The 24,357-nt window shown below is 37.0% G+C and overlaps 1 protein-coding gene across 16 annotated transcripts in view; it reads left to right on the forward strand.

Annotated features, from left to right (window-relative positions):
- EPB41 (erythrocyte membrane protein band 4.1) overlaps positions 1-24,357 on the forward strand; it is a 200,956-nt gene that overhangs the window by 74,433 nt on the left and 102,166 nt on the right. For 13 of the 16 annotated variants that reach the window (XM_030327998.1, XM_030327991.1, XM_030327988.1 and 10 more), the window contains 3 exons: positions 10,009-10,486; positions 17,429-17,641; positions 19,952-20,056. In XM_030327998.1, coding sequence (XP_030183858.1) covers positions 10,009-10,486; positions 17,429-17,641; positions 19,952-20,056 — 796 coding nt within the window. Of the gene's footprint in view, positions 1-6,228; positions 6,253-10,008; positions 10,487-17,428; positions 17,642-19,951; positions 20,057-24,357 lie in introns of those variants that run through there. The other 3 variants (XM_030327999.1, XM_032594237.1, XM_030327990.1) reach the window with 2 other exon arrangements.

Consider the following 24,357-nt stretch of genomic DNA (forward strand, 5'->3'; position numbering starts at 1 on the left):
CTAGTCATGATATAATGGGAACTTCATTGTAGGCTTATATGGTATTTGAAGGTCCAGAGTATGTTTCATAAGATACATGTGTTGAGGTTATTCCATTAACATGAAGCATTAGTCTTATTCTTCTTATTTTAGACATGACTTAATACTCTTGGCTATTTAGTTTGCGAGTCAATGGTAGATTAGCAAATAGCAGATTAGAAGAAGAGATGTTGGAAGCTACTTATTGTCAGGCCACCTTGACATCTGCAAGCAATCTGAGTTAATTTCTGCAAATAAACAAATAGGAAAACTATTAAAGGCAGATACAAAAAATAAAAAACCCAATGCTCATGTATTCCTGTGGCAGAGCTCACCATCCCCACAGACCTTAATAGCCCTTGAGGACATTGGCACTACATAGTAATTGAGGTTCATGATGATAACTAAATCAGTAAAAGTTTAATTATGTTCTGCAGGTTATTTAGATGAAACAGGAAGCATATCCATTCTATAAAAGATTTCCATTCCGAACGGCTAACCTGACACATTTTGACACCCAAAAGGAGTAAAACTCAATTCTTTGGAAAACGAATTTTTTTGGTTTCACCAATTCTTCAGTGATGCCTAGTATTCATGGGGGTTAGTGTGTCCTTTTGGGAGAGCCTAGGTGGTATAATTTTAGAATATGTCCAGACATTGTCTTAGTGCAAGCTTGAATTCTATAGAGAAGTGAAGAGCATTTTTTTAATTTTTATTTTTTGGTCTTCTTAGAAGGAGGTGAGTAAGTTTGTTTATTTGAAAATATCTTTGAATGAGTTGATTCAATGGTGTTAGTCACCCAGAAATGTCTTAAATTAAAAATCAAGTTGTTGAAAACAGCATGTTCATGCTGAGTAACATTTCTGATTCGCTCATTATGGCAAGTATTCTTTAAAAGTCTAGGAGTAGTTTGGGGCACTTGGGTGGCTCAGTTGGTTGAGCATTCGACTTTGGCTCAGGTTGTGACCTCACGGTTTGTGGGTTCGAACCTCACGTTGGGCTCTGTGCGGACAGCCTGGAGCCTGCTTCGGATTCTGTGTCTCCCTCTCTCTGCCCCTTCCCTGCTCATGCTCTGTCCCTCTCTCTGTCTCTCTCAAAAGGAAATAAACATTAAAAAAAATTAAAAAAAAAAAGTCTAGGAGTAGTTTAAGGTCAAAATAATTTTGGGAGGATGGAGAATCATGAAGGAATTTTTTGTGTATTTTAAATTACCATTTTTATCTGAAAACCCCATAGGTGGTTATCCTATTTTTCTAGAAGTGCTAATTGGTGTACTTAAATTGAGTTATCAAGGAAAGACACTTTCCTGTGGTTTTGAGGGATTGCATTTATTGGGAAACTATTTTCTGCATATTTTTTGAAACTTCAATATTTGAACATTTTTTCTTTCCATCTAAAAGAATGCCCCTGAATTCTGTTGTCTGATTAGAGAAGCTAAAGGGCCTTTTCTCCTTTATTTTTCTGTTTTTTCCCCGTTATTTTTCTTTTTAAAAATTTTTTAAAAATTTATTTTGAGAGAGAAAGAGAGAGAGAGCAAACATGCACGAGCGCCCAAGCTGGGGAGGGGCAGAGAGAGAGGGAGAATCCCAAGCAGGCTCCACACCACTAGCACAGAATGCGACGGGGCTTGAGCCCATGAAACTGTGAGATCCTGACCTGAGGCTGAAATCAAGAGCTGAACGCATAACTGAATGAGCCACCCAGGTGCTCCTTAATATCCTTTTCTTATGAACTGTTGTCAAATTGGCTAACCTCCATCTTGTATATGTATAATATATGGTTAAGCCTAAGTTATTCATTTATCCTTTTTTATATTCATTTACTGAACAAATACTGAGTACCTACTGTGTTCTGTGCTAAACCTGGCACACAAGTTCTGTGTTAGGTACTAGGTATACTGTGGAAGGGAAAACAGCCCTTCTGTCATGGGTATTACAGTGTAGTTGGAAGTGGTGTAGTGGGGAGGACAGATATTAAACAGTAAATGTCCAGTATGTTCTTATACATTGAGAGAAGTGCCGTGAAGGAAATAAGTAGGCTCTGGGATAGAGAACTAGAGAAGGGACTTATGGGGGAGACTTTGTAAATATTAGGACAATCAAGGAAGCTTGTTTGGAGGAGGGATTATTCAAGCTGAAACTTGAAGTATAAGAAGACACCAGACTTTTTGCAGGAGGTAGGGTGTATTCCAGCCTAAGGAAATGGCATGCACGACGAATGTCTTAAGTGAGGAAAGCACTTGGCTAGTGTGATTAGAATATAGAGGCCAAGAGGAAAGTGGAACAAAGCGAGGTTGTTGAGATCATTCAAGGAGCTATAGTTCAGGTGAAATGAAGGAGGCTTGCACAAACATGGAGGCCGTATAGAACGAGAAAAATGGATCGATTCTAAATATAGACTCTGTAGGACCAACAGATGGATTTGATTGGGAAGGGAAATGGAGAAGACTGAGACAAGGCTGGAGCTTAAGTTTCTGGTTTGAGCTACGGAATGGTAGGACTGAGCTGTTTGCTGGGATAGGAAAAAGAAAGAATCAAGAGTTTAATTTTGGATGTGTTGTGTTGAGACGCTCATGAGATAGCCACCTCTCTTCTGTTTTGGTTCTATTGCTATAGTTCTTTTATTAAGCCATTTATCAGTGGGTCAAGGAAGGTGTATTATAAAAAGACCTCAGACTCAGACACGAAACTGCCTGGGTTAATGAGAAGCATGCTAATGAAATAAGCTCGAGAAACTAAGGAGGACGGTAGTTCTTAAGCTTTGGTTGCAAGGCTTTTCAAGTTTCTCCCTCCCGTATTGGTTTCAGCTTCCCTAGGGATCCCTATTGTGAATTTTTTTCACTGATAACCTGAATTTACCCAATCGTTTGTTGAGTTTCTGCCTCTAGCCTCTCCTGCCTCTACTTTGTTTACCTACTTCCCTGCTTAAAAACCTTCAGTGGTTCTCCACTGCTTTCGGGATAAAGTCTGAACTATTAAGCATGTTAGTCAAGTCCTTTCATAATCTGTCTTCTTTGCTTGTCTGTTTCCTTACACCGTATGGAAGAAGTATGTACATGAGCAGGGGATTTGAAACTGGTGGGAATGGAGGTGGTCTTGGCCAGATTGAATAGCTTGTCTGTAAATTCTTAACAGGGGCTTATTTGGCAGAGAACAGTGAGGTAGAAGCATGTGATGGACCAAGTTTTAGAAAGATACTATTCTGGGAATTTACAATAGAATCACAACCCTGTTTCAATAAAGCATGGTTTAGGTCTGTGATCTGAGGCAAATTTTTAAACCTCCTAGAACCTGTTTGTTTATCTGGGAAACGAAAACACCTGCCTTATAGAGTAGTTGTAAGAGAACATGGTAAAGTAGAATAATCGGTGGTATTTAGTAGGTACTCAGTAAACGGTATCTACTATTATTATTTTAGTTAGAATTAATTTTCAGTGGTAACTCTATTCTAACCTTACTTCCTTCTACTTCCCTTTTGTAGCCCTTTTCTAACAAGTATGGACTACTTACTAGTTCCTGAATAGCTACAATATTCTTAGTAATGTCTGTTCTCTTGTCTGCATTTCCATTTGCCCTTTGCACTTCAAATTTCTATTAACATCTTATACTCACTCTTCAAACTGTAACTTAAAAACCACCTTTTCCATATGGCTTTTTGTGATCACTCTAATTGAAAGTTCTTACTTCATACTTCTCTAATGCTTAATTGGTTCCACTCTTGAGGCTTTGTCTGATTAAGCACCAGGTAGTACCTGGTGTTTTAGTTATTTATATATACTGGATGCCCCTGCTTTCTGAAAGTAGAGTATTCCTATGAAACCTTTTGTAAGCCAAAATGGAAAGCCAAATGCAAAGAAGCAATTACCCATTCAATTATATGGAAAAATTTGGGGGCGTTCCCGGATCCAAAAAAATAACCTCTCTTAAAGCTTTTCTGATACCTTTGGACACATCTTGCTAATAGATGCACAAAGTAAGTCTAGATAAAGCAAAGATACTCAGAGACACCGTTCAAAGCTATGGTGGCTTGATGCTGAGATGCTGAGTGTAGTTCCGGGAGGGAGCTTGGTGGTGCTACCCTGTCGCTGCTCAGGGTGTACTCTGTCTCTATAATGGCTTGCTGCAGAACAAATGCTGAATGCTCTTTTCTTTTTCTTTTTTTGGAAAAGTTCAAATCCTCTTCAGATTTCTTTCAGTTAGTAAAAACAGGCATAGATGGTTCCCAATTTATGATGGCTTAGCTTGCAATTTTCTGATTTTACATTAGTACAAAAGCTATTACACATTCACGAGAAACTATGCTTTGAGTTTTGAATTTTGATATTTTCCTGGGATAGTGATATGCAATATCATACTCTCTTGTGATGCTGGGCGGTAGCAGTGGTGAGAGCAGCAGTGAGCCAGAGCTCACAGCCACGCAATTATGAGGGTAAACAACCAATACACTTACAACCATACCGCAACCAGTTTTTCACTGTCAGTACAGTATTCAATAAATTACATGCATTACCCAACACTTTATAATTCAGTAGACTTTGTTAGATGATGTTGCCTAACTGTAGACTAATGTAAATTATGTTTAAGGTAGGCGAGGCTAAGCTCTGATGTTCTGTGAGTTAGGTGTATTAAATGTACTCACAACTTATAATATTTTCAATTTACTGTGGTTTTATCAGGACATAACTGGATCATAAGTGGAGGAAGATCTGTGCTAATGTATGTTTTTCTTGAAAGCAAAGTGGCATCACAAACTTTCAAAAAGTGGGGGATACCTGTATGTCTTGTCTCCCTAAGAACTGTGTATTATTCTTTTTGGGTCCCTTTCAGTTGCTAAGCCCAAACCTTACACATGACTAGCACTCAGAAAAACTTGATAGATTAGTACACAGAGCTAATTTGGAGAGTGTTACCAATACCTAAATCATTATACTTCATCCATAAATGGTGATCATAAGGAATTTTCTGAGTGGTGCCAAACTGTAGTGTTTTTACTAAGTTTTCCACCTAGGAAACATTAATGGAGTATGGACTATACTAATGTTAGAAAGAGATACAGAAAAGGTGAAAGATATTGTCCAGCCCTTGCAAATCTGCTCAGTATCAGTTATTTAAAAATCTGATTTGCCCGAAGTCAACAGATGCACCCTGTTAAAACAAGTGTATCTTGTTTTATGCCAGATGGGGTATAATTCCAAGGGTTTGGAGGATTAAGTTTGAGATGGAATGGGAACTCACTGCTTTGTCTTCATTGCTGGTTTTTTGGTTTTTTTTTTAATCGAAAGACCTCTTTCTGACATTAAGTAAATAGATACCTCCTTTTGGGTCTTGTATCAAGCATGAAAGGAGTATCATTTACTACAAACAGGAAGGGCCTGTTTGTAGAGCATTTATCCTGTCTTTGCTGCTTGATTTCTTTGTATCTTTTCCTCTGGTTACCCATCTTATCATTTGTAACCTGAAGAACTTGGCTGCATGTATAACAGATTTGTAAGGATGAGCTTATTTGAGCTTTTAGTAAATGGTCCATAGGATGTTTTCTTTCTGCTGTTTAGTTTTTGTTTAATCCTGATCAGCCTCAGCTAACTGGAGATTCTTGCCTGGTTTATTGTTTTCATTTAATATTTTCTTCCTACTCCCAATCCCCTATGGTTTTGTGGCTCTTACTAATAGTGTTGCTACTCATGTATGCATGGCTGGAAAGAACATGCATGAAAACTATCCTTAATTTATTTTTATTTTTCCTTGCATGCACTGAATTATAACATCTCTGCTGAATACTAACTATATTATCTGATTTCCTGGTTGTTTTCCTGCATTTAATGTATGATATTACCTGAAGTTGGTTTTAGTATGTACAATAGAATTCTTTTGCCCTTCTGCTTGTATGCCTTTTCCTTATATTGGGCTCTTACGTGTTCTTTACTTACATTGCTTTTTACAATATGTCCAATTATATGGCAGATGTATCTGTTTTGCACTGATAGATGTTATTCTCTAATTCTTTATTCATATATCTTTTTTTATTTAAAGGTATTTATTGAGCACTTTCTATTTATCAGACATTTTGGCATACTTGTGAGTTTCTGCTAAATAAGACAGAGACACTGCCCTCATATGTGTTGTACATTCTGTTGGGGAGGGCAGACAATTCAAAAAAAAAAAAAAAAGGAGAAAAGGAAAGCAAATAAGCAAGGTAATTTTAGACAATAAGTGCCATGCAGGTAGTTAAAACAAGGTGAGTTGATAGTGTCTTGGTGGCTAATTTTTTTTAAATGTGAGTACAGTTGACACAGACTTTATATAATAATAATTCCGTGATTGTTTATCCAAAGGAAATAAAAACACTAATTTGAAAAGATACATGCACCCCTGTGTTTAATGCAGCATTATATATAATAGCCATGATATGGAAGTGACTTAAGTGTCTATCAATAGAGAAATGGATAAAGAAGATGTGGGTAGTGTGTGTGTGTGTGTGCGTGTGCGCGCGCGCGCGCACACGTGTGTGATGGAATATTACACAGCCATAAAAAAGATGAGATCATGCCATTTGAGACAACATGGATGGACTTGGAGGGTATTATGCTATGTGAAGTAAGACTGAGAAAGGCAAATATATTATTTCACTCGTAAGTGGAATCTAAAACAATAACAAAAACAACAACAAATGAATAAACAAAGACAGAATCAGATCTCTAAATACAGAGAACAAACTAATGGTTGCTGGGGGAGGAGGGTAGAGGGTTGGGTAAAATGGGTGAAGGGGAGTAGGAGATACAGGCTTCCAGTTATGGAATAAAGTAAGGCACGGGATTAAAAGATATAGCATAAGGGATATAGTCAATGATACCGTAATAGCGATGTATTGGGACAGATGGTAGCTACACTTGTGGTGAACACAGCATAATGTATAGAGTTGTTGAATCACTTTATACATATGTCTTGATCATTCATTCCTAAATGTATCAAAGAGATCATACCAGTGGAGATACCAAGAGCACTGATTTTGGGTAAGTATGACTTGCCGAGTATGACTACTTGGACAATTTGGAATTACCATAGTTCTATGGATAAAATTTTCAATTAACTTTTGATTAAGTAACAAAAAGAATTCTGAAAAACGTTAATCGTTCAGCTTCTACATTTAACAATATGTTGTATTCTTTGCTTCATTCGTTATTTCAGCGAGCATTTGTTGAGCATTTATTGTGTCAAGTATTTTTCACTGTTCTACTTTCTAAATGTAGCTTTTTGCCATCTTTATTTCTTAGGCATTTTGAGTATGTTCCAAAAGTAATAGTCTTTTTTTTAATGCCTTGCTACTCAAAGAGTGGCCATTGGGCCAGCAGCATTGGCAACATCTGGGAGCTTGTTAGAAATGCAGAATCTCAGGCTCCATTCCAGACTTGCTGAATCAGAATCTGTATTTTAACAAGATTTCTAGGTGATTCAGTGCACATTAAAATTTAACAAGTACATATATAGCATATGGATTGTTACCATCTGTGTGTTTTTTTTAAACAATTGAGTACTTTTACTCATTCAGTTACTTTCTTAAAGACTCCCTTTCATGTGAAAGCAATTACAAAAATATCCTTAGAAAATATTTTCTATTTTTAAAACTATATGAAAAAAATTATAAAACATGGGAATAAATACATACTCTTTATTTACAGTAAGATGTAGGTAAAATACTGTTAGAAGTGGGGCTTAAGTGATTTTCACATCTGCTAAAACTTTCACAAAAGATTTGTAATTTTTAAAAATAGACCTTTATGAGAGACCTTGCTATAGTCTGTTGTATGGGAAAATTTTTTTTTTTTTTTTTTTTAAATTTTTTTTTTCAACGTTTATTTATTTTTGGGACAGAGAGAGACAGAGCATGAACGGGCGAGGGGCAGAGAGAGAGGGAGACACAGAATCAGAAGCAGGCTCCAGGCTCTGAGCCATCAGCCCAGAGCCTGACGCGGGGCTCGAACTCACGGACCGCGAGATCGTGACCTGGCTGAAGTCGGACGCTTAACCGACTGCGCCACCCAGGCGCCCCGGGAAAATTTTAATGTAGCAGTGGTTTGGGTACCTTTTTAGTAGGGTGAATGATAAAGTCATATATGAAACTCATGGGAAATAATGCTAAGTTCTCATCCCATCCTCTGTTTTTGCAAAGGAAGTATGAAATAAACTGGTGCTCTCAAATCAAATCATTAGTCTTTTAGAATAAATAGTAGTTTGATGTCCAGGTTTTCTTTTTGGTCGTTTGATTACTTAGAGATTAAAAAAAAAGAATTTTGGAAAAATCAATTGCCTACTCCTAATAGGAGAAATTGAAGACAATTTTATTTATTTTATTTAAGTACAAGTGTACCTCACTCAAAGGTAACAAATGAAGAATGTATATTGGTCAGTAAATGTTTTAAGTAGTTTATAAGACTGAACTGCATATTTTAGTAGCACAAAGTAAACTTTTATGACTTAGTAAATGAGAGTAGAAAATGTACTTTGGTAAATTTTTTATCATTTAAAATATTTTTAATGCTTAAAATAATTGCCAGGAGAAATACATCATAGGTAGAAAGAACTGCAAATGCAAAGGGCCTGAGGAGGGAATGAGCTAAATATAGTTTATTAATTTGGATTGTGAACATTCAAATAAAATTACTTCATTTAAACAGTGTGAAGCAGATGTGAAGACATGGTAAATGCCACTTTTTAAATGGAGTACTTTAAAAAAAAATTTTTTTTTAATGTTTATTTATTTCTGAGACAGAACATGAGTTGGGGAGGGGCAGAGAGAGAGGGAGACACAGCATCAGAAGCAGTCTCCAGGCTCTGAGCTGTCAGCACAGAGCCTGATGCGGGGCTCGAACTCACAAACCATGAGATCATGACCTGAGCCGAAGTCAGTTGCTCAACCGACTGAGCCACCCAGACCCCCCTGAGTACTTCTTAGTAGTGAATCAACATGTAATATCATCAATAGTCAACTTTATTTCCTGGTGTCACAAAAGTTCCCTTGTATGTTGGTTATTCTTTAGTAGAGGAGATGTGACGATGTTTTTTGGCTATTGTTATGAGACCTGACTAATAATACTGGGATTTTTGAGATTAAGAGGCTAGAAACCAACAAGTTTCAAATATGTGAGGTCTATAGCCTGCCTTCTTCTTTCCTTTGCTCTCAGCATTTGCTTTCTAAATCTGTCTTCTCTATTTTGCTCCTTTATTTTTCTGTTATTTTCTCTTTTTCTCTATTGTAATAGCTTCACTGTCTACTCTTATACACTAAGTATTCAGAATCATATTTTTCAGAAGAAAAAATATCTTAAAGAACTTACAGCAGGATACTTTTGTAAGAGGCTGTAATTTAGTAATGTAACATGAAAATTTAAGGATTTTTTTTTTTTTGGTGATTATTTTAATCATATACTTGTCATTGCTGTTGTCAAGTCTAATAATTGATCAGAATTCAGCATTTGCTGTTCTTATTAGAGAAGTCAATGCATTCTAAGAAATACATAGAAAAAGAACAATAAAGAGTTGGGGACTTTTTAATCTCACCGTTTATTGGGGTGTAGAGAATTTTGGAAAGGATAATTCCTGTAAACTTTGCACTTTTATTAGATTGATGGTATACAAATAAGCATAGTATACAAATAAGATCCTTTTTTAGGAAGGATAAAATGGTATTAGCTATATACAGTTCTGAGCATTGAATTAAAAATATGCATTTCTCTGAGGTGGCCTCAGGGGCAAGGTAGTTTCTCCATGTGCATATATTTAGCAAGTCACAGCATTAATAATTTATTCAGGATGTATAGGTAAGGTATTTTTTTGTACTTTAATGCAAAGTCTAATGCTTAATGGACTGGAGTACTGTCTGTGGGTGATTAAATATCTAAATATATTAATTTTGGCACACTTGACATGATTTAGGGTTTTGCCTACAGTAATCTGTTTTGATTATAAGAGTTCCCCTTTTCTGTCTTTTTAATAGCAACATTATGACAACAGAGAAGAGTTTAGTGGCTGAGGCTGAAAATTCACAGCACCAACAACAGAAGGAAGAAGGTGAGGGAGCCACAAATTCCGGCCAACAAGAAACTCAGCTGGAGGAGCCTTCTCAAGAGGCAGCTGAAGGAGATAATCAGTGTGAACAGAAGCTGAAAACATCTAATGGAGATACTCCTACACATGAAGACTTAACCAAGAACAAGGAACGGACATCAGAAAACAGGGGCTTATCACGGCTGTTCTCCTCGTTTCTCAAAAGGCCTAAGTCTCAGGTGTCTGAGGAAGAAGGCAAAGAAGTAGAGTCAGCTAAAGAGAAATGTGAAGGAGGTCAGAAGGAGATAGAATTTGGAACCGGCCTTGATGAAGAGATCATTTTAAAGGCCCCAATTGCAGCTCCTGAACCTGAACTCAAAACAGACCCATCCTTGGATCTTCATTCATTAAGCAGTGCAGAAACACAGGTAAGGATGTGAAAATGTGTGAGAGGTGTGTAATGAAGATCATTTATATACTTTGTTTTTCACTTAAAAACATTTGGTTTTATTTCTTACTGACCAGTTGACCTAGGCATTGATAGTAATGAGTTTAACATGAAACTTTGGAATTTCTGTTGTAAGGAAATTGTTATAGTCAATGGAAACTTGTCTTTTTAAATTTTTTTTTGAAGTTTATTTATTTTTGACAGAGAGAGCGAGAGAGAGAGAGCGAGCATGAGCTAGGGAGGGGCAGAGAGAGAGGGAGACACAGAATCTGAAGCAGGCTCCAGGCTCTGAGCTGTCAGCACAGAGCCTGACGCGGGGCCCCGAACTCACGAACCATGAGATCATGACCTGGGCCGAAGTCAGATGCTTAACTGACTGAGCCACCCAGGCGCCCCTGAAAACTTGTCTTTTTAAAAGATATACTCTGTACTTTTATATTTACATTTTATAAGTCAAAACAAAATGAAAGAAAAGTATTTATTAGATGAGTTTATTTAGCCTATATATCATTTGGCTGTAATAATAGAACAAGTCCAAGATTTTTTAATGAGAGGGGGGAAAAAGTGAGGTGGTTTAGAGTTCATTTTGTTGGAATTATTAGGAATGGGACAGTTTATTTACAAATATGGTCCTTCTATGAAAATCCTCCCTCAAAAAAGCAATGTAATAGATTCAAGCCATCCAGAGGTATGTGCTAGGTTTGAGCCATGCCTGCCTTATTTTTATTGTTTTCTCCAACTAGATTATGTTACCAGTGTGTAAGTTATAGATAAGGAAGGCTAGCTGTTTATATCACCTTTGTAATATACAGTAGTTTGGGAACTTAATTGTGTCACAGTTGCTACTCAAAGAGTGGCTATTGGACCAGCAGCATTGGCAACATCTGGGAGCTTGTTAGAAATGCACAGTCTCAGACTCCATTCCAGACTTGCTGAATCAGAATCTGTATTTTAACAAGATTGCTAGGTGATTCAATGCACATTAAAATTTAACAAGTACATATATAGAATGTACTAAACATGAGTTGTGAATTTGTTTATTTTTTTGTCTGGTATCCAAAAATATTAGAAAGTATTAGTACCATAATGCAAACTATTGTGTAGGAATCCCATTTGCTTTTAGCCTTACTAACTACACATTAAAAGCTATTTTAGGGGCACCTGGGTGGTTCAGTCGGTTGGGCAGCAGACTTCGGCTCAGGTTATGATCTCACGGTTCGTGGGTTTGAGCCCCTCGTCGGGCTCTGTGCTGACAGCTCAGAGCCTGGAGCATGCTTTGGATTCTGTGTCTCCCTCTCTCTCTGCCCCTCGCCATCTTGCACTCTGTCTCTCAAAAATGAATAAACATCAAAAAAACCACTACTTTTATTTCTGAAGTATGTGAGCACTATTTGCATTGTTAAAAGTATAAATCCTATGTTTTTATTATAGGACTCAGGTTTGGGATAAACAATTTTATTAGATTTTTTTAAAAAATATATGTATTTCTAGGGGCGCCTGGGTGGCTCAGTCGGTTGAGCGTCCGACTTCGGCTCAGGTCATGATCTCGCGGTCTGTGAGATCGAGCCCCGCGTCAGGCTCTGTGCTGACAGCTCAGAGCCTGGAGCCTGCTTTGGATTCTGTGTCTCCTTCTCTCTCTGCCCCTCCCCCGCTCGTGCTCTGTCTGTCTCTCTCTCAAAAATAAAATAAACATTAAAAAAATATATATGTATTTCTAAAAATATTACTTGTATATTAAAAGTGCTAAGAGTAAAATTTAGGATAAAGTTGTAATTACGTACTTGCTGTTAGTGCAACAAGGTTGAAAAGAAGATTTACTATATAGTGTAAGTTAAGAATGCAGGCTATAGAATCAGTCTAAGAAATCATAGCCGAGTGGCACATTTGCTTAATCAGTTTCCTCCTCTGTGCAATGGGGATAACATTCACCACCTCTGGCTATTATGAGGATTAAACGAGATAAACACAGAAGGCTCTTAAGACATTGTCTGGCACCCATTAAATGTTTATTATTATTACTCAGTTAATAAATATGAACAGAAAAGGCAAAGAAACCCTACATATCTTAATATTATTAATTTAATTTACTTTTAGAAATACCAAAGGAGTTAGATACATTATCTTCCAGGAAGCCTTATACTTTGAAGAGGTTTTTAACTGCTTTTTTCTCCTCTGCTTTTTATGTGGGGAAAAATCCATATTTTGTTTTAGTTAGCATTTGAATGAAGGCTAGTCTATTTTATCTAAAGATCATAGCATTTGTACTGAAGTTAAAACAGATGACGGACAAAGTTAATTTTAGATTTAACTAAAGTCTCATTCATTGAAACTTTATTAAATCAGAATTGTGATAAATTGTATGCAGGTGTTTATATATAAAGAAAAAGAAAATATATTAGTACTGTTAATAAATTTCAAGGAGATATTGATTAAAGGAGAAAACTATTTTGGGCTTTTTAGAAGCTAGTATTTATAATCAAAACCTTCTAGATCAGAACCTTGTGGGCAAAAGTTTATTTGCTTAACCATATTTCTATATATGTGGTAGAGTTTCATTTGAGTGGTCCTTTTCTATCCAGGTTTTTTAAAAACCTAGTCTTCGTCTAGGATACCTTGGGTTTTTTGGAAGCCATATGTAAGTTTTTAATGTTTATTCACTAAACAAATTTTTATTTAGGGGTGCCTGAGCAGCTCAGTCTGTTCAGCATCCAACTCTTGATTTCAGCTCAGGTCATGATCTCATGGTTCGTGAGTTTGAGTCCTGCATCAGGCTCTGTGCTCACAGAGCTGACCCTGCTTGGGATTCTGTCTTCTTCTCTCTCTGCCCCTCCCATACTTGCTCTCTATTTTTCTCTCAAAATGAATAAAAATAAACTTAAAAAAAAAGTACTACAAACCCCCCCAAATATTTATTGAAAACCTACTATATGTGCCAGGCCTTAAGCTGGATATCATTGGTAAATGAAAACTATGATATGACATAGGTTTAAGATCATAAAATCTGGAGCCAGACTGGTCACTTATTAACTGAATGATCCTAAGCAAGTTACTTTAGCTTCTCGGGCTACAGTTTTTCTTTCTTTCTTTCTTTCTTTCTTTCTTTCTTTTCTTTCTTTCTTTCTTTCTTTCTTTCTTTCTTTCTTTCTTTTTTTCTTTCTTTCTTTCTTTATTTTAATCCCAGTATAGTTAAGTACAGTGTTATATCAGTTTTAGATGTACAATATAGTGAATTGACAATTCTGTACATTACTCAGTGCTCATTATGATAAGTGTTCTTGATCTCCTTCATCTAATTTTTTTTTCTTGCAGTTAGGTTATTTTCATTTTTATTTTTTTCATATCATAAACTTAATTTCTTTTTTAAAATTTTATTTTAATTCCAGTGTAGTTAACATGTAGTGTTATATTAGTTCCAGGTGTACAATATAGTGATTTAGCAATTCTGTATATTACTTAGTGCTCATCAAGATAAGTGTGCCCTTAATCCTCTTCACCTATTATTTTCCCCTTTCCTCCCTCAACCATCTCTTTGTTCTCTATAGTTAAGAGTCTGGTTTTTAGGTTTGTCTCTCTCTTTTTTTCCTCTTTGTTTATTTTGTTTCTTAAATTCTATGTATGAGTGAAATCATATGGTATTTGTTTTGCTCTGACTGGCTTATTTTGTATAGCATTGTATTCTCTAGATCTATCCATATTGTTGCAAATAGCAGGGTTTCGTTCTTTTTTATGGCTGAATAATATTATCTATTCATCTATTGATGGATACTTGGGCTGCTTTCATAATTTGGCTATTTTAAATAATGCTGCAGTAAACATAGGGGTACATGTATCTTTTCAAATTAGTGTCTTTGTGTTCTTTGGGTAAATACCCAGTAGTGCAATTACTGGATTGTAGTGTAGTTCTATTTTTAACTTTTTGAGGAGTCTCCATACTGTTTTCCACAGTGGCTGCACCAATTTGCTTTTCTACCAACACTGCACGAGGGTTCCTTTTTCTCCACATCCTCGTCAACACTTGCTTCTTGTGTTTTTGATTTTAAAGATTTTATTTGTAAGTAATCTCTACACCAATGTGGGGCTGGAGCTCATGACTCCAAGATTAAGAGTCACATGCTCCACTGACTGAGCCAGCCAGGCGCCTGTGTTTTTAGCCATTCTGATAGGTGTGGGGTGAAATTTCATTGTGGTTTTGATTTGCATTTCCCTGATGATGAGTGATGTTGAGCATCTTTTCATGTGTCTGTTGGCCATCTGTATGTATTCTTTGGAGAAATGTCTGTTCATGTCTTCTACTCATTTTTAAATTAGATTATATGTGTTTTTTTGTATTATGTAAGTTTTAAAATACATCTTGGATACTAACCTTTTATCGGATATATCATTTGCAAATATCTTCTCCCATTCAGTAGGTTATCTTTTAGTTTTGTTGGTTGTTTCCTTTGCTGTGAAGAATGTTTTTATTTTGATGTATTCCTGTAGCAGGATTCTCACACAGAGAGTTGTAACACTGAGGTTTTTCTTTCCAGGAAGCAACTTTATTCGTACCAGCATGGCTCAGTTGGGTTTGTACCCCGAATGCCATGTGGCAGTTTTTTATATATTTTTTTACTTCTTTGTCTCCCATATATGGTAACACACAAGCATGCAGTCTAATTAAGTGGTCTCATGTTACAAGGTCCTGAGGGATGTTGTCACTTATAGCCAGGTTGCCTTGAGGTTTTTTTTCTTTCCTTAAGGAGGGGATCCTACCATAGTCCCAGTAGTTTATTTTTGCTTTTGTTTCCTTTGCCTCAGGAGACATCTAGAAAAATGTTGCTATGGTTCTGGCCTTTGTTTCTTAGCTGTCAAATAGTCCTCTCCCCACAGGGTTATTATGAGGATAAAGCAGGTTCATATAAGTAAAGCTTTTAGAATAGTAACTGGTCCATTAAAAAAAATTTTTTTTAATGTTTATTATTTATTTTTGAGAGAGAGAGACAGAGTGTGAGCAGGGGAGGGGCAGAGAGAAAGGGAGACACAGAATCCGAAGCAGGCTCCAGGCTTAGAGCTGTCAGCATAGAGCCTGATGCGGGGCCCGAACCCACATACCATGAGATCATGACCTGAGCTGAAGTCGGACGCCCAACCGACTGAGCCACCCAGGCACCCCATAACTGGTCCATTTTAATTGTTATGTATGTAGCGTTGTTGTTGTTGTTATAAAACGTAATCCTTATTCTTGATGACTTTCTAGTCTAATGGAAGAGACAAAAAAATGAGTGAATATAAAACATTTATTATAATAAATGTTATAAAGGCAATATACGGGGTACTGACATGAATAGCAGAGTGGGGGATAGGATAGATATGATTGCCAATTGAAGGCCTCTCTGAAGAGGTCGCATTTAAAAGGGTCATGAAGGATGGGAAAGAGCCTTTTAGACCACCTCCAATATCTAATGCAGAAGCCAAATAATTAAATACTTTTTCCTAAATGTCAATCATGGATTCTTCTGAAAGAAAAGAATCAGCGAGATTTAGTTAAGAATAGTTAAGAACCTTTCAGCAGTTTTATTATGTTGGAATTAAGAAAGTATGTGCCAAAATGTTATTTCACTTACCTGTGTAACTTTGGGATGACTTCATGATAACCCTAGGTTTTCAATTTGTCCCTTGCTTCTTAGAGTCTTCTTCACAATTAGCATGATTGGTAAGTGGTAGAAAGAAGTTAACTGGTATTACAGTTTATAACGTTGCTTTATGCTCTAAAATTGGTCCCAGGAATCCCTGTGAGCCATTCATAAGATTTAGAATATGTGATAAATCACATCTCATTTTGCAATTCATAAGGCTACCTTGCGAAAATTGAGGAGCTTAGGGGCAACTGGGTGGCTCAGTTGGTTAAACATCCAAATTCGGCTCAGGTCACGATCTCACGGTGGTTCGTGAGTTGAACCCCACATCAGGCTCTATGCTAACAACTCAGAGCCTGGAGCCCGCTTCAGATTCTGTGTCTCCCTCTTTCTCTGCCCCTCCCCCACTCATTCTCTATCTCTATCTTTCAAAAATAAACAAACGTTAAAAAATTAAAAAAAAAAAGTTGGGGTGCCTGGGTGGCTCAGTTGGTTAAGAGTCCAACTCTTGGTTTTGGCTCAGGTCATGATCTCACGATGTGTGAGTTCGAGCCCTGCATCGGGCTCTGTGCTGACAGCGCAGAGCCTGCTTGGGATTCTGTCTCTCTCCCTTTCTCTCTGGCCCTCCCCCACTCACTCTCTCTGTCTCTCTCTCAAAAATAAATAAATAAAACTTAAAAAAATTTTTAAAAAAATAAAGTAAAATTGATGAGCCTATAGGGCATCTGGGTGGCGCAGTCAGTTAAGTATCTGACTCTTGATTTCGGTTCAGGTCATGATCTCATGGTTGGTGAGACTGAGCCCCATGTCAGGTTCTGCACTGATAGTGCAGACAGTGCAGAGCTTGCTTGGGATTCTCTCTCTGCCCCTCCCCCACTTGGGTGGTGCTCTTGCTGTCTCTCAAAATAAACAAAAGTAAACATTAAAAAAATAAATAAAATTGAGGAGCATGGGGCAGAGATGGTAAGGTTTTAATAAACTTTAATAATACATAATGGCATAGCCAGGAAGAATGCATATGCTGAGCGCAATAGATTGATGTCCTCTAGTTTGTCAGAAACCTTCATGTATTGATTTGAAAGATAGGATTCTACCTGAGAAGTTTTGAAGATAGCATAGTGTGTAGATCTTGTAGGAGATTATAATATCTTTTATAGATAAATAATTATTTAATCTTAATATCACTTAAATTTGTCTTAACATTTTTTTCTTCTTCAGTGCATTTATTGGTAGCATCATTATAGGTAAAACTGTATAGAGCATATTTTGTGAAATGTTTTTATTACTGACTTGATGTCACGGATATGTAGCCTGCCCAGGAAGAACACAGAGAAGACCCAGATTTTGAAACTAAAGAAGGAGGAGGACTTGAAGAGTGCTGTAAAATAGAAGTGAAAGAAGAAAGTCCTGAATCAAAAGCAGAAAGAGAATTAAAAACTTCCCAGAAATCAATCAGAAAACACAGAAACATGCATTGCAAGGTTTCTTTGTTGGATGACACAGTTTACGAATGTGTTGTGGAGGTGAGTGCATTTTAATTTCCGTAGTCAGAACTCTTACAGATTGTTTCCTGTAGGGTTGAGTAAGTAGTGTCAGTGACTATTTTTATGGACTGAAATTTTAATAGTAATTTTCTGGAAGTGGAGGTGTGGAAGGATTATGAGCGAGTCTTATTTTCTTCTCCAGTTTTTTTCTGTATCTGTCAAATCTTGTGAATTAAGCACGTGTTACTTTTAGAATCCAAAACAATTTTCTTTAAAAGCAATTGGTTTGTTATTTATAGAGTGACCTAGCATGATTAGATTTTCCAGGTAACCTCAATTTCTGATATTAGGCCTAGTTATCCCCATAACTGTATTTGTCAAAAAATTGCTATGTGTTCATTTCTGCTGTCCCAGATCTAAACCTTAATAAGCTTTGGTTTATTCAATGTATTTCTTGAGCCCCATGAAATAGGATATAAGAAATTTAAATCAAGTAATGCCATTTTTTAAAATACTCTATTATTTTCTGAAAGAATAAGTAATTGAGTTGGGATTTAATGAAAATGTCAATTATGTGGTTACTCTTTTGCTCCTTCAAGACAAATTAAAATCCTTAAAAATCTAGTAACTTTTTTTTAACTAGAGCAGTAATTATCAGTTATACGCTTGATATAAAGCAGTTGTTATGAATATTACTAATAATAGCCTTTATTGATAAGACATATAATTCACATATACTTGTATCTTAGGTATGTAATAAATATGTCTGAATTGAATTATCTGTATGCAAATATATCAAAGCTCTAATAGTCTAAAATATTATACTCTATTAATAAACATTCCTTTTCCAAGTTTTAAAAAAGAAATCTAGAAAAATACACTACTGTACTTTGAAAATAGTCACTACACTTGGTAACTAGAGACCTATGGTCTGCTCTTTCTGCTTCTCATCGTTAGCTAGTTGAGAGATGGGGAAAGCTATTCCACACTCATTCTTCCCATTCAGACTAAGGTCCAGATATGGGTCCTTTATATCTGAAACATTTGGGGGCAGATGTGTTTCAGAATTCAGAGTATTTTGGACTTTAGAAAGACAGTATTTACTTATGCTGCATATTTCATAACACACCCACTAGGGTGTGTGGCAGTACCAAGATTCATTCTAAGATGGGTAAATAAAGATCATAAATAGCCTCATAACAGTTCAGGACAGAATTTGCCTTCAAATGAACTTTGGACACCCTCCCCCTGGGGAAGAAAAAGGCCTAAAATTTTACTTTTTAGAGCTTTTGGATTTTGGAATTATAAATAAAGGAGTAGGGCCTATACATGAAGAATTCCCTAATCATTTCTGTCATTTGGAATGAAAACATAAGAGGGAAAAAAATGAAGAAAATGATGTAATATAGATGGGTTAAGTCTGAAAATGAATGAATATCTATGTAAATTACTAACAGTCATTAAAAGCAACTCTGCTCATTGAGAGAAGGACATGTGTATGTGTGTCAAAAAATATTCTAATTTTTTTGAAGTATTTTTAAAAATACATTTCTCAGCAATTGTTAGCATGTTTGATTTTTTTCAACAATTCCAGTAAATAGACATTATAGGTATAAATATTCTTACCATTTTACATATGAGAAAGCTAATGTTCAGAAATATTAATAGAATTAATCCAGGTTGTTTAGCTTGTAAATGGAGGAGCCAGGACTTTTTGACTGTACATCTTAGCCTCTAAGTTAGGCTAAATAGGAGTATTAGTACCCAAATTTGGCAGTGGTATGATTTCCTACGTAAAGAAACATTGAGAAAATGATTTGTAGCACACCTGAAAAAGCCACTGCAACAGGTAATGTCTGTAGGGTATCTAGAATTTTAGACTTTGTGTGTTTTTCAGCAACCTATTCTCTTGGGACATTTGGTCTGAGAATGGTAGAAAGCCTAATGATTTCCATAGCATAGCCATTATTAATTGTCAACGTCGACAGCAGATTCAGTGAATTTAGGTGGTCGTGATGACAGCAGACCATAGCAAGCTTGAGGAAATACTACACCAAAAATAAAGAATGTGATGTTTGGGTTGGAGGTAGGGAATGGTTGATGAAAGGAAGGTAAAATATTGCTTTGAATTCTAGCACTAGTTCCAGGCCACTAAGTGTGTTGCATATTTAAGCTGACAAATTAAGAAACAAGATTTTTATAACCCACCATTGTTCTACTTATGCTTTATAACCATCTGAAAGTAGTGGTAACCAAGGGTAAAAGAGGAAACGGTAAAGTGACATTTTATTTTATTTGGTGATAAATACAAGAATAAGAGGAAACCTCATAATATATATGTCTTTGCAGAAACATGCTAAGGGACAGGATTTGCTTAAACGAGTGTGTGAGCACCTCAATCTTTTGGAAGAGGACTACTTCGGATTAGCCGTTTGGGATAATGCAACCTCTAAGGTGAGGAGACTGCTTGTCAAAAAATTTGTTTTAATCTTATATTGTTGTTAAAGATGTATTTATGCCTGCCTCTCCAAAACACAGTACACTTATTTGCCTCTTCTTATTTCTCAGATTTTCCCTCTAGAACAAACATCTTAAAGAAAAGATCATTGCTGGGGCACCTGGGTGGCTCAGTCGGTTAAGCGTCCAACTCTTGATTTCAGCTCAGGTCATGATCTTGTGGTTCATGGGTTTGAGCCCCACATTGGGCTCTGTGCTGACAGCGTGGAACCTGCTTGGGATTCTCTCTCCCCCCCCCCCCCTCTCTCTCTGCCCCTACCCTGCTTGCTCTCTCTCAAAAAGAAATGAACAGGGGCGCCTGGGTGGCACAGTCGGTTGAGTGTCCGACTTCAGCCAGGTCACGATCTCGCGGTCCGTGAGTTCAAGCCCCGCGTCAGGCTCTGGGCTGATGGCTCGGAGCCTGGAGCCTGTTTCCGGTTCTGTGTCTCCCTCTCTCTCTGCCCCTCCCCCATTCATGCTCTGTCTCTCTCTGTCCCAAAAATAAATAAACGTTGAAAAAAAAATTAAAAAAAAAAATGAACAAACTTAAAAAAAAAATTAAAAAAAAAAAGGTCATTGCTGGTGTGTTCTTTCATCATTGAGAGAAAGGATCTACTGTTCTGTATTTTTAATTTTTATTAATGTTTATTTATTTTTGAGAGAGAGACAGAGCACGAACAGGGGAGGGGCAGAGAGAGGGAGACAGATTCTGAAGCAGGCTCCAGGCTCTGAGCTGTTGGCGCAGAGCCCGACTTGGGGCTCCAAATGACAAACCACAAGATCGTGACATGAGCCAAAGTCAGATGCTTAACCAACTGAACCACCCAGGTGCCCCTGTACTATATTTTTAAAAAACAGGGGAGGTACAGGGCTATGATGTCCTGATTAGTAAGTAGATACCAATAACTTCATATATTATGCAGTTAGTATGTATTTAATAGGTTCGTAATAAATACTTATTGAATGGATGATCTACCAATATTATAATTATAGGATAATTATGACATATATTTATAATTTGAGAGTAATTTTACAAAAGAGAATAAAGTCCCAATATTATCAAAATAGTCCTACAACGAATCTGACATTTTCTTCCAGACCAAATGAAACCAGTAGTTAACTTTTGGAAGAAGTAAAAGAAAGTGTGAGAACACAGAGAGGGGAGGAAAGGTTAAAAGACAGGTATTTACTTCAGAAAACTTGAATTATTTCCTAGCCCAATTTACTGAAAATTACAAATATTTAGCTTAAATTTAGTGATGAAAACTTTAGTACAGTTTAATAAGTCTTTGCAGGTGCTTTACAAGATGATGTGGATATGGCTGTGAATAAGATAGACATGGTCTTTTCCCTCTGGTGCTTGTGGTTTAGTGGATGAGTGTTACACAAAAGGAAAAACAAGATGTCATGAAAGGGTATGGCCAGGGAAGTCTTCTCTGGGGAAGTGATGCCTGAGCTGAGAACTAAAGGATGAAGCGGGCAAGTGAAGTGGGGAGAGAATGGCTTGTATAAAGGCTTAGAATTGAGAGAGTGGCATTTGAGAAAGTAGGAGCCTGGCTAAACATAGGGAGTGAGGAATAGAGTAATAGGTGAATCTGGTGAGCTACACAGCAGCCAGGCCATGGTGAGAGAGTTTTGTATACAATATGTTAAAAAAAATTTTTTTTTTAATGTTTTATTTATTTTTAAGACAGAGAGAGACAGAGCATGAGTGGGGATGGGACAGAGAGAGAGGGAGACACAGAATCTGAAGCAGGCTCCAGGCTCTGAGCTATGAGCACAGAGCCCAATGCGGGGCTTGAACTCATGAACTGTGAGATCATGACCTGAGCCGAAGTTGGATGCTTAACCAACTGTGCCACCCAGGTGCCCCTGTATACAATATATTTAAAGCCATTTCAAGGGCGCCTGAGTGATTCAGTTGGTTGAGCATCCAACTCTTGGTTTCAGCTCGGGTCATGATCCCAGTTTCATGGGATTGAGCCCTGCCTCAGGCTCTGTGCTGAGTGTGGAACCTGCTTAGGATTCTCTCTTTCTCCCTCTGCCCTGCTCGTTCATTCTTTCTCTAAAACTATAAAAACAAACAACAAAACAAAACCAAGAAAAAAACATTTTAGTTGATTCTTTCTCCAAGATAATTTATATTTATTAAGAAAAGTTGAGGTGTGGCTGGGTGGCTTGGTTGGTTACACGTCCAACTTTAGCTCAGGTCATGATCTTGTGGTTCACAGGTTCAAGCCCTGTGTCAGGCTCTGTGCTGACAGCTCAGAGCCTGGAGCCTGCTTCAGATTCTGTGCCTCCCTCTCTCTTCTTCTCCCCCACTCACGTTCTGTCTCTCTCTCTCTCTCTCTCTCTCTCAAAAATAAATAAACATTAAATTCTATAAGAAAAAAAGAAAAGTTGAGGGGCAGCAGCCTTTAACAGCTGCAGACTCTATAGTTCGATTATTTTGAGCTAGATAATGCAGACTAGAAGACATGGAATTGCCCTTTGCCTAAATAAAATCTATTTGTTGAATGTACTAGTAGTTAATTAGTAGTTTGCAACAGTTTGTCTTTCTATGTGAGTGACTGTTTATTCAAACAGAAGAACTATGTCTGCCAGCACTAGGTTAATATTATTCTTTAAGGACTTAATCTTTGCCCTTAAAGGCTCAAACCAACTTGTACTGAAACCTCTAAGTTCGATTGATATGGGAAGATTGAAGGTAATTAAAAAAACAATACCCCAAAACTACAGTGAAAAACATTCAGCAGCTGTGGGCTAGAAAATTCTTCCATGAATCAAGGAAAATACTCAGAAAAGTATTTTATGTTATACAAGCTCAGTGAGGTAAAGTTCAATGTTTTTACATTGTGGGTACAAAAAGAAAAAAACCCAAGATTCATCTGAGAATAATTGAGAATGCTTGAATTTGGCATGTAAATAAAGTCACTGAGTACTTACTTGTTTAATATAACTGAAAATATTTTTTCTATGAACCATGCATAATTAAATTTTGAGAAGCTAGCTTATCTAAAGACATTCAGCAGAGGAAATTCTTTTCCACTTGTAGTTGAGTTTTTAGGGCCCACATTGGTACAAAAACTTTCAGTTGCAGTGAAAACTTTTCACCATTGTTGGTCCCATCCATATTTGTCCTGTCAGCAAGTTTTATTTTCCTTATACTTTTCAAAATCTTAATAAGCAAATATTAAATTGCTTTATTTATATTATTTATATTTTTGTATGTGTGTGTGTGTGTGTGTGTGTGTGTGTGTAAAGTGATTTTAAAAATGGCTAATATAGGGGTACCTGGGTGGCTCTGTCAGTTGAGCATCTGACTCCTGATTTCGGCTCAGGCCATGATCTCATGATTCATAGGATCAAGCCCCGTGTCAGGCTCTGCACTAGTAATGCAGAGCCTGCTTGGGATTCTCTCTCTCCTCTCTCTGCCCCTCCCATGCTCTCGTTCTCTCATAAATAAACATTTTTTTAAAAAGTGGCTAATATAAAAGCTGAATAGCAAAGTATAAACCTGGCTGTGTAAAAAAAGGGCATTGTTATCCCTTTTAGATAAAATATTTCTAGAAGAGAAAGGCTTTTGTCTCAGAATCATAATCTAGTTTCAACTTCCCTGATAGTTTATAAGAGCCGCTTAGGGGGAAGTCAGTGGGTAAGTGAATCCTGGGAAACATAGGGCTTATCATATTCAGAGCATTTGACAGGTCTATAGCAGGGTCCAGGTTCTTACAGGATATCCAACAGGAACGTGGTCAGAGGCAATGAACTTTTCTATATTTTCTGCTTCTAAATTCATTGTGGTCAAACTTCAGCTCTCAGAAATGGGTCAAAGCAGAGGGTTTTTTTGGGTTAAAATGCGAGTCTTTAGGCTGATCCAGGAAGTAGGGCATAGAAGGGAAAACAGGAACTTGCCAAGCAAATCTTGTACAAAAATTAATTTTGGGAAGACTTACCTTAGCACTGTCAGGTGAAAGGGCCAGTACAGTAGCAAAATCCACCCTGGTAATGACCATCCTTCTTCAATATACTATCTCTTGAGTCACACTTCTTTAGTGTGGATGAGTTGCTCTGTCTGTCTGAATACATAGTTGTCCCTGGTATTTACCATCACCATCATCCTGGGGATGTTTTTTGAAATTTTTTTTTTCCACGTTTATTTATTTTTGGGACAGAGAGAGACAGAGCATGAACGGGGGAGGGGCAGAGAGAGAGGGAGACACAGAATCGGAAACAGGCTCCAGGCTCCGAGCCATCAG

This window comes from Lynx canadensis, chromosome C1, assembly GCF_007474595.2.
Source record: "Lynx canadensis isolate LIC74 chromosome C1, mLynCan4.pri.v2, whole genome shotgun sequence".
NCBI classification, from domain to species: domain Eukaryota; kingdom Metazoa; phylum Chordata; class Mammalia; order Carnivora; family Felidae; genus Lynx; species Lynx canadensis.